Source organism: Grammomys surdaster, unplaced genomic scaffold (assembly GCF_004785775.1).
Source record: "Grammomys surdaster isolate TR1022 unplaced genomic scaffold, NIH_TR_1.0 372, whole genome shotgun sequence".
Taxonomy (NCBI): domain Eukaryota; kingdom Metazoa; phylum Chordata; class Mammalia; order Rodentia; family Muridae; genus Grammomys; species Grammomys surdaster.
Window position 1 is genome coordinate 8,740,209 of NW_021604791.1, and position 15,136 is coordinate 8,755,344.

Here is a 15,136-nt window from a genome sequence, read left to right on the forward strand (position 1 = left end):
ATCCTATCTCCTGGTGATGGATATTTGGCTGATGCTGAAGTCACACTATCATGTGACTGTCCTTGCCACTTAAATCTAGCTCTAGCCCGCTCTTACCGGTGATGTCCAATGAGGTGGTAGCCAGCATGCCAAGCACAGTCAGCACTCAGCACTCTCATCAGCTCGTGGGGCCTTCACAGATGTCCAAAAGCTTGTGTCGAGTTGTTCTAGCCTCCAGAGCATCCTGCCCTCCATCACCCCCCTTTACCACCCACAGGAGGCTTCTGGTGATGTAGAGCCCCAAAGCCACAGCCATTCACTCAAAGGAGGGTTGTTTCAGTTTTGTTTGTTTGTGCCACGTCCCCCAATAAACACACGCAGGCACATAAACACATACACACACAGTGCACACACATAGCCTGTTTTATATCTAGACTCATGATAGTTTTATTGACCACCTCCTGGGTACCTGGCTTTCAGAAGGCACCATGTCTGTTATATGAGTGTACAATGGAACCCTTGTAGCTTAGGAGGGGGGCAGGGGACACATGGCTGTCATTAGGCCTGGTCCCCAGCTCTGGACATGGTGCTTCCTTGGGAAGGAGGCAGAGAGTCTGCAGAAATGAAGGCAGTTGTGCGCTGGTGTGTGAAGAGAATTCAAGTGTTATCAACCTGGCCATCAGGGCTGATTGCTTTTCTCCTTAATGGAGGCCCAAAAGGAATTTTAATCATTTTGGTGTCTTTATTTCTAAAGTAACTCAGCCTCTCCTCCTCGCCCCTGTAGCTCTTCTCAGCCTGCAGGACACAGAGTTCACTCTGATTCCCTGGTTTGGATCCCCATCCTGTAAAGGGAAGAACTCTGAGCTCCCTGCCCTTCACTCAGTCACCCCCCATGACAGCAGAGACAGAGTAGTTCTGAAGACAGCTGCTGGCCAAAAAGTGACCCTGCTCAGAAGCACTGAAAGCCTAGACACCCTGAGCCTTTGTGCTCATTGACTTTTGCTGACAGAGTTTAAGCCACATTCTAGGCATTGCTATTCGTCTTGAGTTCTCTACTAGACAGAAAAGGAAGTTATAAGCAGAGTGTAGGAGCCTTAGTTCAGTGCAGGCTTGGACCAGGGAAGGTGCATCAGGAAGGCTGCATCCATTCTCCCAGTGCCATAGGTCCTTCCTTCATCCTGCCTCTGGCAGCCCAGCTCCATCCTACCCCTTCTACTTCCCAGCTCCTCCTGGAGAAAGACCTGAATGTGCTTGGAAGCCGGACTTCTAGATTTTGGGGGCAGACACTTGGATTCCCCTGCCATCCACGCTCATGGCGCCCTGCATCACAAAGGGATGGGGGGCAGGGCTCTGCTCCTCCCTTCTCTCTCTTGCCCCAGGCCCATTAGCAGCCTCTCTGGCCCACATCCCATCTCTGAATCAGGCATGACCAACCCACACATGAATCTGAACTACCTCCAGAATAAAGTACAGAAAAGCAATAGATAAAGGCCTCATTTAGGAGAAGCTTAAATTTCAAGCATAGCAATGCTGGCTCAGGTCAATGGAGATTTACAACAGCAGGTGCAGGGGACCTTCGAGGAGGGGCAGGGAGTGATTTGTGTGCGTGTTGGGGGAGGGCAGAGGCCCAGGCACATTTGATCTGTCTGCTACTGGAAGAAAAATAAACTCCATTTGCACTTCTGTTCTTTAAAGAAACAAAAGGGTTGAAAGAAACTTTAAGCCAACCACCTACCCATCTATTCGTCTGATTCCCTCAAATAGATTAGAAAAGGATCCCAGGTTATTACCCACCTCTCCTTACCCCAAAATATGGTATGGGAGACACTAACACCCCCACCAACCCCACAGTGCACTCCTGCTCACAGAATCTTCTAATAGTCAGCTCAGTGACTCTGAGCTCACAGAATATAATGAAAAAGAAAGTTTCAAAGCAATCTTCTAAGAGACTGAGAACAAGGGGCCGAAGGGCCAGACAGCCTGTTGAAAGGCTTTTAAATATCATTCTGAACATCTGATTATCCTTTTCGATAAATGAACAATTAGCTGTAGCAGGGGTTATGTAACTCTTGGGCACATGTTACTTTAAGGCGAGTAAGTACTCACTGAGACCTGGATAAGAGCATTATGCCGAGAGTAGCACATGGCTAGACAGGACACTGTGTACGAGCCCCACTCTCCTCCCTCCCCACCCTATTTCATTGCCATTTCTAAAATAAGTACAACCTTATCTCCTGGGGAAAAATTCAGAGCACTATTGAAACCAGCAAACAGCTTGGGCCGAGCTGAGGTTCCGAATGGAGGAGAAACTACTGCCTGTGTGGTCTTCCAAAGCTCTTTATGGCTGCAAGCCCAGGAGACCTTCCAGGTTGTCTTCCTGATGAGAGGATCCTTGCATTACTTCTGTTAAGTCAGACCCTGCAAGCCCCCCACCACACAATGCCCCCATGCATGGCCTGTGATGGAGAACGGGAAGGACAGGATCTGAGGGAACATGGTTCAGGACCCATCAGAGGAAGTGGTCAGTAGGCCACCCCATTCCATGGACACCGTGTGGGATCCACCTGTCTCAAGTCAGGGAGGGGAACATCTGAGGAAGGGATCTCTGGGCCTCTCTCTCTCTGCCTCTGACTCGCTGGCCTGGAACACTGGTTCTGAAATTCTGCACTGAGAACGTTTTCTTTATAAAATCCAACAATGGCAAGCTCTTTTCAACTCGTGGAAAAGCATGTAGGCAAGTCCCATCCTCAAGTCTGCCTTCATCCTACGTTATCTTCACTGTTCATTTTTTATATTTATCCTTCGTCAGCCCTTCCCACCCGCCCCCCAGAAACCCTACGAAGTAAGCAAGTTGTAATGAGAAGGTACCAGCCGAGCTTCAGCCATGTGCGTGGTATAGTGAGTCCTTTGCATAGTAGTTCCTTATGTAGTGCAGAAAGTAAAACCAACAGAATTGTCACACTGCATGGAGAAGGTCTGGCCTCACCCAGTTTCCTGTACCTAACAGATGCAGAGACCCTCCCAAAGTCATCTCTGAGAGACAGCAAACCACATCATGCTATTCAGAGCTACCAGAAATGTCCATTCAGGTTGAAAGGGGACATATTAAAGAGTGTGAACCACGTGTTTGTAATTCAGTAGAATTAGCTCAGTGACATAAAAACAAGCCACTACTTAGGATCACACAGTGAGATCTGCCAGTTTGAATCCTTGGCTGTGTGAGAGCCTGCGTGCCAGCTGCCTGTGAGGATGTCACAGTTGGTAAACATGAGTGCTGGGGTAAGTAGATGCACAGGCATTTTCCCTCTTAGAGAAAGTTTTGTGACTGGGGAAGGGGCCAAGTCAATATGATACGGAAGAGATCTGGCTTTGCCATGGTACTAGCATGACAGGTGACACATGTGACCTGAAACTTGATGCTCACCTCCTTAAAGACACAGACAAACACTGCTCCTTCACTCACTGTGAATGGAGAAGTCCAGATCCCTTTGCAGTGCCTTAAGATGATTTAACAGGCTGTGTTGTTATGTTCATGGTGCCGTATCACATGTGTGGTGTTCTCCCATGTGTGTACAGTGCTGAGGGTCTCAGCGCTTCCCTTTTGCAGCCACAGAGCATCTTGATAAGTCACTTGGTACAGTCATGGCTTCTTAGAGTCACTTTGGAGAGGTTTCTCAGAGGTATCTTGGAGGCCAGGTTTAGAAGTAGCTGGGGGTACTTCACTGTGTTTATGATAGTCTGGAATTCTGCTGTGGCCTAGATATTTCCTGATGTATTATGGGTGTCCGGGTTGGGGGATGTCAATATCCTTTCCTACATCAGACAGGATGGGCCACTCTGGCAGTTTGACTTTGGGCTCTGCCAAGCCAAGGTGACCTGATATATGAAGCCTTAGCATGCATATGACAGTGTCATGTGCCTGTAACCCCAGGGTTAGATGGTGAGAGTAGGCTGATCCTGGGGCTCACCATCCACATCTACCACGTGTAGCTAATACAAGGTCAGTAAGAGATCCGATCTTAAAAAATAAAGTGGAGCTTGATAGCAGATACCCAGTATCAAGTACCTCTGTACACACATGGGAGAATACCACACACACACACACACACACACACACACACACACGGGAGAACATCACACATACACACGCACACACACACACACACACACACACACACGGGAGAACATCACACATACACACGCACACAAATAATTTTTTTGAATCTGCAAATTCTGCAGAATATTGCTGCTGGCTGTCCTTCCCTTCCATACAGTAAAAGCCTCAGAACTGGGGAGAGAATTCTGGGCAGCCATGTGCAATTATTCCATATTCTCATGTGAATATACAAGTCTTCCCTTGTCTACCAGCGTCCCAGACCTGCCTAATAATAACAGCGTTCAGCTGTCATTTATTTCTTTAATCAGCTATTTTTAGCTGAATTTGCTGGAGGCTTAGAAAGTAGTCAAACTGGTTTTTGTTATACTTTCAAAGATGATAGTTGGTACATGTAAATGTTTATATGCGATAGATAGATAGATAGATAAGTAGATGGGTAGATAGATGGATAGATAGATGGATATAACGATATATATGTGTGTGTGTGTATGTATCTATTCGTTCTAGAAAGCATAATTAAATAATACTTACTCACTGCCCCCATCCTCCTATTTTGTTCTTTGCTTACTACCAACCTTGCTACCCTCCCCTCCCCATCCCCAGAGGTAGTCAGTTCTGAGATCTATGTTTATCCTTCTCTTTTGGTTTTAAAAGACTTCTGTCAGATATGTGTGTATGCTTCAAAGACATGCAGTTTAGTTTTTTGTGTTGCACAGACAAACAGAATTTCTCAGCCAACTGGACTTGTTCTTCTGCAGTAGCTTCTGGGGGGGAGGTGTGCTCCACCTCCCCTGGTAGCCTGCAATTGCTCAGAAGCTCTTTGTTTGAAATTCCCTGCAGAGAAAGTTTATCATCAGCCCAAGAAAATCAGTTCTGTTGCTTTACAGTGTGTTTGGTCTGATTCTAAACTTTCCCCTCTAATCTCTCTGTTTTCCACATTCATTTACTCTGGGGGTGTCATCCATGAGCTGGCACCATGCTAAACCAGCAGAGAAGCAAAGAGAACACAGCACCCCTACTCCCACAGGAGCTTGTCTCAAACCTCCTGCCTCCTGCCCTCCACTGTTGCTTGAGTGTCAATAACGGTCTAAGTGATTCAGGGCAATGTCAGTGTTCAGTGAACAAGGGGATTTAGTGTACACCAGATCCAGAGGGGAAGGTTGTGGAAGCCAGCCTTTTGGGGTGTCTAACTATACTCTGAGCCCCTTGTGACCTCAACATTGGTATTTCTGGCTTGAACTGTTTCTGGCAACCTCATTTGCTCATACAAATGTATTGTGTCATTACCGTGACACTTAGGCAGGGGCCCCTACCGCACGTATAGTTCCAGGACTTAGCAATTAAAGAGGAAAGTGGCCTCATAAGGCCTGCAGCCTGACAGCCCAGATTACAGTTTTATACGTGAGAGGAGCTTAAAAGCCACCGTAGGTCATTAAACATGAGATTGATGACACAGATAGAATGCCTGGGTAGGGTAACTGCATGACCTCAGAAATATATATGTATTTTTTCATGACAATATATATGTACATGACTTTATCTATATATATACATATATTTCACACATTCTTGACTAGCCCCCACATGACTCCATCTCCAGAATGACTGACCTTCTTTAATCCCTGACTAAAATGTAGTGGAAGCCAAGACTCCTGCCATCCCATTTCTAAAGCTGCTTCCGTTGTCTGCACAGGACTGCTGTTGGTGGAGCTGCGTGCTTCTGGAAAGTCATACTGTGCGTGTCCTCAAGCCTGCTTCTGCCAATTGGACTTGTTACTAAACTGCAAAATTTAATTAAATGTTTTCACATACTAATGAAATATAAATTTTTAAAAAGCAATCTTCGGTGACAAACCTAATCGAATGCTTTCTAAAGCCTCTAAAGATGAGCCACTTTTAAACAGCTTTTGAAGTTTGAACAAGGCAGCTGCAAAAGGTTTGGAGATGGGGGTAAGACATTAAAATCCAGAAGAATTCTGCCTTCCAACTGTACTACGGGTTTCTTTAGCTTATGGCCCACTTTAAGTGGACTACATGGTAGTCAGACATAATGCTTTGTGAGAAAGACCTCTGTGCCGCAGACAATATCTAAAGCAAGGACTAGCAAGATTAGCAAATGTGCCAACTAGATTTTAATTTAAAACAAGGTTACAATTGTGTGTGTGTGGGCAGGTAGACATATAGGTATAAATATCTGCGTACATGTGTTTGGGCGCCTGGATGTGGGCATGCGCATGTATACATTTGTATTTTGGTGAATCTATGTGAATATGTGTTCATACGTGTTTGTATTTGGGTACATGGATGTGGATATGTGTGTGATTACTGATCTGTGTGTGTGAGAAATTGATTCACACGATTCCCGTTTCGAGTAGTCTCCCGTTCTCCTGGCCATTCCAAGGCTCCTTGGAGATGCGGCTCATGCTGTCTTTGGCCTCGCCTGCTTCCTGGGATCTCCCTCCTGGGGATTGATTTCTACAGTTCAAACTTCTAGAAGATTTCACTTTCAAAGCTTATTTGATTTTCATTTTGTTAACTTTGTTCTTATTTACCAAGACTTATAGGGAGAGCCTCAAGGAAAGAGTCCACTTTAAAAAGCAATCATTTCAAAGGAGAGAAAAGGGAGTGTCAGCCTGCTGGATGGATGAGGGAGGTCATGACCTCTCGGTGCTCTGACCTCTTTGGCCCTGTCAGACCTGAGATGACCTTCTCCTGACTGCCTCCCAGAGGCAGCCCCTGCTGTTTAGAGCCCGCTGAGCTTCAGTGGGATGCAAAGAAGAAGGTGGGCTGGGTGTTCAAAACTACAGGGGAGTACAAGGATGAGGAGAACCGCTTAGCCCTGAAAGTACCTACCTTTCAGATACTGAATGTTTATTTTTGACTCTCATATTTCCCAGATAGATTTCAAGGGTCTGATGAAATTTTAGGCCTCTAAGGAGAATAATATCAGTAAATAGGGAACAGTTTCAGATCCACTTCTACCCATGCCTCTTCTCTTCAGCGTGTCCAACTGCACAAGTCCCTGCGCCTTATGTTTGATCGGCATGCGTAGGTGTGCACACAGCTGCGCGAGTGTACGTTGAAGACTTTCCATAAGGAGCACTTCAGCACCAGCCAAGATTGGCCCAACCTCTAATCTGAGGTGCTTCAACTTCTTGAATACCTGAAGAATAAGGGCAAACATGAGAAAGCCAGTAGCTTGTGAAAAGGTATTTCAAGAACCAGGGAGCTCGAAGCGTGATCCCTGGGAAAACTAGAGAGAATTCGGACACGCCATACAAGGAGTGGTGCAGGATTTCAGCCATCCCAGGAGAATGCTAAGCCATCCAAGCCTCCCTCCATTTGAACAGTGTTATGGCTAGAATAGGCCGTCTTTGCAGGGTCTGCGGCTATGGAAACCACTGTTCTCCTCTTGCTGAAGGGAAGAGGCTTGAGTAAGTGAGAAGGGTGGGGGGAGACCTGTGGGAAGGGCACCAACACAGGAGCTTTGTGTAGCTACTCCAAGGAGTAACGAGACCCTGCCCAAGGGACCGCAGACCTCCGCAGAAAGACATTGCGGAGACATGAGTCATGCCCCATCTTAGAAGAACACAGTGGTGCCCCAGGGGTTTGGGAGCCTCCCTTATCAAGAGGTGGGCCTCTGAAGTATACAGACCATACTCAGCTACAGGTTGGCATCAGCCTATTTTATTATCTATTTAACTAAGGGGTTTAAATGAGAATTGCCTGGAATTGTACACGCTGTTATCAAGTGAGCCGACTTAATGGATCAGACTATCCAGGGAGTGTTAGAAGTAACTGAATATGGCACCTGACAGAGTGCAGAGTCAAAGAAGGCTGTGCAACAGGCCTGGAAAAGACTCACACCTTGTGTGGCCAAAAAGGAAGGACCTGGGTCTAGCCACAAACCATCCAATATCTACTCCTGGGACAGGCCGAGGTCTTCCCAATAAGAATGGCACTTACACTCTGTTGTGAAAGAATTTCTGTAGTCTAAGGATGAGCTACTTGTATTCTTAATGTTTCACTCAGTCACATGGTCTTAACATGAATGGAAGCATGCAGTGTCTGGTAAGCCGCCTTTGGAGCAGCACGGCACGAGCTTGGCTCCTATCCTTGTCACTGGTCGTCGGGGAGACGAGTGTCACTTCTCAGTGGCTCACTTGCTCCATCCTCAAAGTAAGAATGGTAAGAACGTCCCTCTAGCTTCCACATTGGCTTTCTGTAGAGATTAGACGTGCTCATGTGCGTGAACTGCTTGGTGTGGTTACCAACGAGAGTGAGCATCAGAGCACAGAGATTGCTCTTAACCTAGGGAGTGATGATGGTGACGATGATAATAACAATGTGAAATAAGATAAAAGGCTTTTTCTGCTTGTTTGTTTATTTTACCTTATTTGGAAAGATGTGTGCAACTTTTACTACATGTCTTGGATAAATAACTGTAAGACTTAGTGGGAATTAAGGAGATTATGAAAAATGTCTGAAGACTGGTTAGAGGTGACTCCCCTCTGACTGTCTGCAGAGCACATGTATCCTGGATACAGGAATGCTGGAGAGGGTCAGCAGGTCAGCAAGTTACCCGGGGCGAGTGGTTTGAACAGCAGACGTAACTGACTTTGTCAGTTGTTGGACTTTGCCTCTGGTCCAGCGGTCTCTGCTGTTCAGTTGGGTTCACTCAGGCTAGCAGTAACCCATACACACTTCTTTCTATTAAACAGCCTGCTCTGTAGTTGACCTCAGCCCATGAGATTTCACAGCCTTTTTTATCATCTTTGGTGTATAATTTACAAATTCCTCAAATAGTCTAGACTTTATAGTAAATAACCTTTAGTCTAGATGGCTTCACCTTCACCTCCACCTAATGGGGAAACGGCATTCTCTGTAGTCATTCCCCAAGTAGAAATGGACAATGTGGAGAGTGAAACGGCTTCTTTGGTTCTAGAGAACATGAGTTTTTGACACACAGTGCTAGTCTGCTAGCTAGTCTCTTAGAAGAATTAAAACACATTTCATCCCTGGGAAATGGTGGCACAGGCCTTTAATCCCAGCACTCAGGAGGAAGAAGCAAGTATATCTCTGAGTTTAAGGCTAGCCTGGTCTACAGAGTGAGTTCCAGGACAGCCAGGGCTATATTAATGATGTTTTTCCTTGTCTCTATGCCATCATTTCTTGACAAGGTAATGAATATTTTAAAATGATAGATAGATAAATGATAGATAGATAGATAGATAGATAGATAGATAGATAGATAGACAGATGAAGAGATAGATAATTCCTTACATGATTTTACATAAGGAACCTTCGTTAGTGATTGAAAACCCACATCTTTGGCCTTCCTTCCTTTATTGAGACACACAAGCTGTGTTGTCTTGGTTAGAGCTGCAGTGGCAGTAGCAGGTAGGGTGTGAGGCTATCCCACTCTGGCTCTGTGCATCTCAGTGTCAGACAGGGTGTGAGGCTATCCCAACCTGGCTCTCTGCATCCTAGTGTTTCCTAGCTTTGAACCTTTTCAGGATTTGAGGAGAAGTTATACGCGTGTGTTTCAGAAAACTATACATTTTCCCCTTTCCACAATGTTTGGGATGGAACTCTTCCAAGGAGTTTGTGTGGACTCCTGATTTCTCTCCATCAACTTCCTACTACCCCTCACTCCTACCCCAGCCACATCGGAGTCCTCCATGCTCACAAAGTCTACTGAGCCAGGGGCTTCCTCACACTGGTCTTTACCTCGACACCCGTTAGGTGTGGATTTTCCCCAAAGGTTCCTGTGCTGTGAGATCAATCCCTAAGGTGCTGATATGACAGAATGGTAGAACCATAAAGAGGTGAGACCCACTGGGAGGTGAGCAGGTCACCAAAACCCCCCAGAAGGGAGCAGTTGTGGTTTTGCAACAGAGTTGCTAAAAGAGTGAGTTGTGTAAAGAGTGAAACTGACCCTCCTTACCCTGGACCTCCTCGCCTGGACCTGTGATCTCCCCACACACATTGCCTCATCACGGTGCCACACTGTGGCAGCAGCCAAGAGAGGCTGCTCACCGGAGGCTAAATGGGTCTTGGGTTTGAGCCTCTAAGAGTATAATGGAAACTCCCTGTCTTTATAAGGCTGCCCCCCCACCCCTAGTATTTTATTGTAACTAAACTGATGTGACCTTATGTATTAGTTATTTTACTGCTGCTGTGATAAAATACCACGGCCAAAAGCAACTTAGGGAGGAAGAGGTTTGTTCGGCTTATGGTTACAAAGGATGGAGTCTGTAATGAAAGGATGGAGTCTGTAATGGCAGGGAGAACAGGTATCAGGTATGGTGTCTGGGATGGGAAGCTAGCTGATCACATTTTCATCAAGAGAGCTCCCCTCCCAGTGACATACTTTCTCCAGAAAGGCTCTCTATATCCTGAAAGTTCCATATCTCCCCCAAGCAGTGCCACGAATGGAGGGCCATTTGTCAAATACCTGAGCCTATGAAAGACAGTTCTCATTAAAACCACCATGACACAGTTCAGTGTTTTATGGTTTTTTTTTTTAATGGCAATACATCAGATATTTGTAGAAACCAGGAAACATTTATTAGGTAATTTTGTCCACTCCTAAGAGTTATTACATACAGTGTCACACACTAATCAAGAGTATGGGTTCAGCCATTCACATACCAACTTTCTCTGTGGATGCAGCCGGGGTCCTTTGAATACCTTTGTCTATGCTAGATATATCCCTGTCTAGTTTAAAATTGTTTGACTCTACCTCTTCCTTCCAAAAATGATTTCCTTGATTATCAACATTGACAAATATCTCCTTATTTCATAGGCATTAGGACAGCTATGGTTAAGAAAGTAGATATTAGTAAATGTTGACAAGGATGTGGAGGAACTGAAACCTTCAGGGTATTGGTGGGGATGTAAAGTCCTTAGGGAAGTGTGGACACAGAAACATGTCCATGCAAAACTACTGACATGATAACTCAGAGACGGAAACAACCCAGATGCCTGCCAACTGAGAAAACTGCCTTTGGTAATCTGGGTACCTGAGCAGACACATGAATCGTAGTATATCCATTCTGTCAAGTGCACTATAGCTATGCAGTAAACAGAAATGAAATGGCCACAGCCTGAATGACTCCTGAGAACAAGGCAAATACAGGAAGCCAGCTGCAAGGGGCCACGTGTTCTGTGGTGTATTTAGATGAAATGTCCAGTCAGTGCATCCATACGGACAGCAGACTGGTAGTTGCCAGGGGAAGAACTGAAAGTACCTGTTGACTGATTTGGGGTTCCTGTTGGGATGATAAAGATGTTCAAAACTTGACTGTGGGATTTTGGTTGGAGTCTGAATATACAGAAAGCTATTTTATGGTAGACACTTGAAATGGAAAAGTATGTGGTATGTGGATTACATGTCGATAAAGTTGCTATCAGACTAGGTGGGGTACGGGCAGGCTCTGCATTGATCACTGGCCGCTCTGGTAGAGGAAGGAAGATGATGTCAATGAACAGGTTCCTGTGTGGCAGCTGGTGCTCAGGCCTCCTGAGCCCCGGAGAATGGCAGTGGAGGCCATCACTCAGAATTATCCCATGAGGGAAGAGAAAGCGGGGTTTGTTTCTATGAATATATAGTGCCCAACACTTCTAGCCTGCTCATTGGAAGGCCCAACAAACTGCTACAGCCAGAGAAAGTTCAGACAAGAGATAGTGACAGAGACAGACAGAAGGGTAGGTGTCCCAGGTGGACAGCAGAGCACATGGGCACTACCAACCCTGCAGGTGAGGTCTGGATGACTGCAGAGACATGGTGAGACCATGGCAGTACCTACTCACAGGAGTACCTAAACCTGCCTGTCAGTGTTCTCATGCCCTACAGGGAGAGATTGTACCTGGGACCTCAGAGGGGTCACATGAGAGGTGAAGAGTTGACACTCGAGATGTATCTAAGAATTGAGGATGAATATTCTCAATATGTCTGTATTTTATGAACCTCTGTTGTCTAATCCTTAATTATTTCTCTTCTGAATGGATGCCTAACAGAAAAGCAGTCAGTCACTGATTGACACTTCATTATTATTATTATTATTATTATTATTATTATTATTAGCTTAAGCTGCTTCCCCTTTAATGGTCCTGGCACCATGTTTAACACAGTGAACCACTTTGAACCTGCCCATCCCAGCTGGTGTGGCTTTGTCATCTCCCTCCATCTTGCCGTCAGACCCTCTGGAAACCATCAGTGGAGTCCAGACAAAGGCTCCATCGTAGCACGCACAACCATGCTCCTTTGTGTCCTTCTTGGTTTCCCAGGGCTGCATCTGAGGGTCAAAGCCCGAAGGGAGCCTGTTTCCCCATGAAGCCTCAGCGGGCTGTGACTGGGGCCAGGGGCAGTGGTGCCAGGCCATTCTGAGTCCCACTTCTGTCAAAAGCATTCACACTCGTCCTGTCCCATTGCTTATGGGTAGTGGAAACAGCGCAGTTAGTGAACAGCCAGGGGAAACAGGGTCATAGGAATTCCAGACAAACTTAAGGGTTTGCTCACTTATGAAAATATCTCTGGACTGTTTCAGGATGTGACTCTGCAATTAACCTGACATTCCCCAAATCCCAGATTGCTGTGAATGATGTCTTCGTGGCTCTCCGGGAGATTGCTGGAGCTAGGAGTGTCATGAGACAGTTTAAGTCTGTGTATGTGCCTGGAAATAATACCCATCAGGTGAGTGTATGTGATTATAGTACCTGTCTATCTGCTGTGTTTTAGGATTGAGGCCACAGCCACAAGGCAGTTTCCCCTCAGTCCCTGTAGAATAAGGAATGCGTTCTGGATGGACTCCCAAGTTCCCCCTTAATGGAGCATTTGGGCTCCACTAAGTCTGAAAGTGTCTCAGTTCATTTGGGCCTCAGACAATGTAGCTGGTGAAAAGTGGATTGGAAATCACCCATGTTATAGCCGTGGGTCTGTCTCAGCTGTAGACTATAGCCGAAGGCAAGGTGCTTCCTTAGGACCCAGCTGCCAATCATTCCAAGGGAGAGAGTGGCTAGACATAGTCCCAGTTTTATTCCTCTAGCAGTTGATCAACATGGTAAGTGATGATAAAGCAAGTATTTGTCAGACTGTGGAAAGGAAGTTTGTGACAAGGGAAACAACTGTTAGTAAAATTCCCCTGCAGCTTTCTAAGGACAGTGTGAGAACCTACAGAGAATGCTTTGACTGACCTTGAGTAGAAAGATATGACAACCCAAGATTAAAGGAGGGGGTTCTGTGATACCGAGTGGGATACCATGCAGGAATTCCCAAGGGGAGTATAAGGGACAAGACACCTGGTGCTATGAGACCTGGGAGTTTCTCGTAGTCAATATAGAGTCAGAACTAAGGAGCCTGGTGGCAAACATGAGCTTCCATGTAGAACAAGTATTTCTGATGGGAAAGATCACTGAGCGTGGCTCTTCTCTCCCTCCCCGTGATGTCTCTGGTAAAATCTGCTCATCTCCTGAGGCTTCTTGGTGCATTTGTTGTGCCATGGTAGGAAGCTGGGACAGATGAGGAACTCATCCCAAGGTGATGACTATTTCAGTGCGTGTGTAGATAAACTGATGTCCCATGACAACTCAGCAGAACCCTGGCTGGTTCTTCCTCCTGCGTGCTCCTACAGTACCCCTGAGGAGCACGCCTGTCCTCAGTCTCCCCTTCGCTTCCCACAGCAAGGAGGCCGGAGAAGCAGCAGTGTGAGGCCCAAAAGGAAGTCATCTGCCGTATATACATAGCAGCCATGGGCAGGTGTTGTCTTTGCAGCCCCCACACACGCCTCTCTAGACCTTGATTCTCAGAGAAGTTCTAGAAGTATTGATCATTGGTGCTGATACTCATCCAAAATCACCCACAAAGATATTGAGACCCCAGAGTTTGGCTCTTAATGGTAAAGTAGTGTTTCTCATCCTTTATTTTTTAAATCTGAGACCAGCACCACCACAGAATATAGCCAATCAGATCACCAAAGGTGTAAGCTTATCATTTCAAAAAAATCAGCATTTCCGAGTATGTGTTATAGACTAGTTACAGAAACATGCTGGGGCTGGTGATACGGGACGACATTTAAACCACAGACTGTCAAAAGGCAAATGACTGCACTAGTCGGCAGAGAAAACAAACCACAAAATTAATGAGGTCTCTTCCATTTTATGACCATCACAGGGCACTGATTTGGCCAGCTTCACATAAACACACGTTAGCTGTAAATCATGGGCGTGATAAGGACACTGATGAGCTACCTGGACCCTGTCTCCCCACCGCAATGCTGTCACCCCTCCAGGCCTCCATATTACATATTACATATTACATATTACATATTACATATGCTTCCTCTCATAGTAAGGCGGTGACATCAGCACACTCAGCAGAATGCCCCAATGCTGGTGACTGACAAATGGGGAGGGAAGGGACGTGGAGAGCACACTGAAGGTGAAGTTAGGAATAGTGTAAACGTAGAGAAACGCTCCACAGCAGCAGAGAGAAAGGGAATGAAACAGGCAGACTTGCTGCGCACAGCTGCCTTTGAATCCGAGTCTCAGGCTCCACTCGATGGGGAGTTCCAGCTTTGGGGGAGACAAAACATGGTGAATCTCCAGGAAGCTAATCTAATCTCCTAAAAGATATAGCAGAATTTAAAATAAAAAGCACATAGAAGTTTATGTTTAAAAGTTTTGGGGTAGCTGGGTAGTGGTGGCGCACGCCTTTAATCCCAGCACTTGGGAGGCAGAGGCAGGTGGATTTCTGAGTTCGAGGCCAGCCTGGTCTACAGAGTGAGTTCCAGGACAGCCAGGACTACACAGAGAAACCCTGTCTTGAAAAAAAACAAAAAAAAAAAAAAAAGAATTTAGAGAATTAATACCAGTCCAATTCTTGTGCCTCAGACTTACTGTGTGGGGACTTGTAACAACATCGGGAAAAATAAAGAGCTACCCAGAAAAGCGACATTTTGAGGTCAAAACATTACTCTGAGCTGAACTCATTTTTCCTCCTGTTACCAAATAACACTGAGACCTTTTTCATGGGCTTCT

At 45.9% G+C, this 15,136-nt stretch overlaps 1 protein-coding gene across 1 annotated transcript in view; it reads left to right on the plus strand.

Annotated features, from left to right (window-relative positions):
• Scfd2 (sec1 family domain containing 2) overlaps positions 1 to 15,136 on the plus strand; it is a 294,533-nt gene that overhangs the window by 253,791 nt on the left and 25,606 nt on the right. The window contains exon 6 of the mRNA XM_028780824.1: positions 12,649 to 12,794. Coding sequence (XP_028636657.1) covers positions 12,649 to 12,794 — 146 coding nt within the window. The remainder of the gene's footprint in view (positions 1 to 12,648; positions 12,795 to 15,136) is intronic.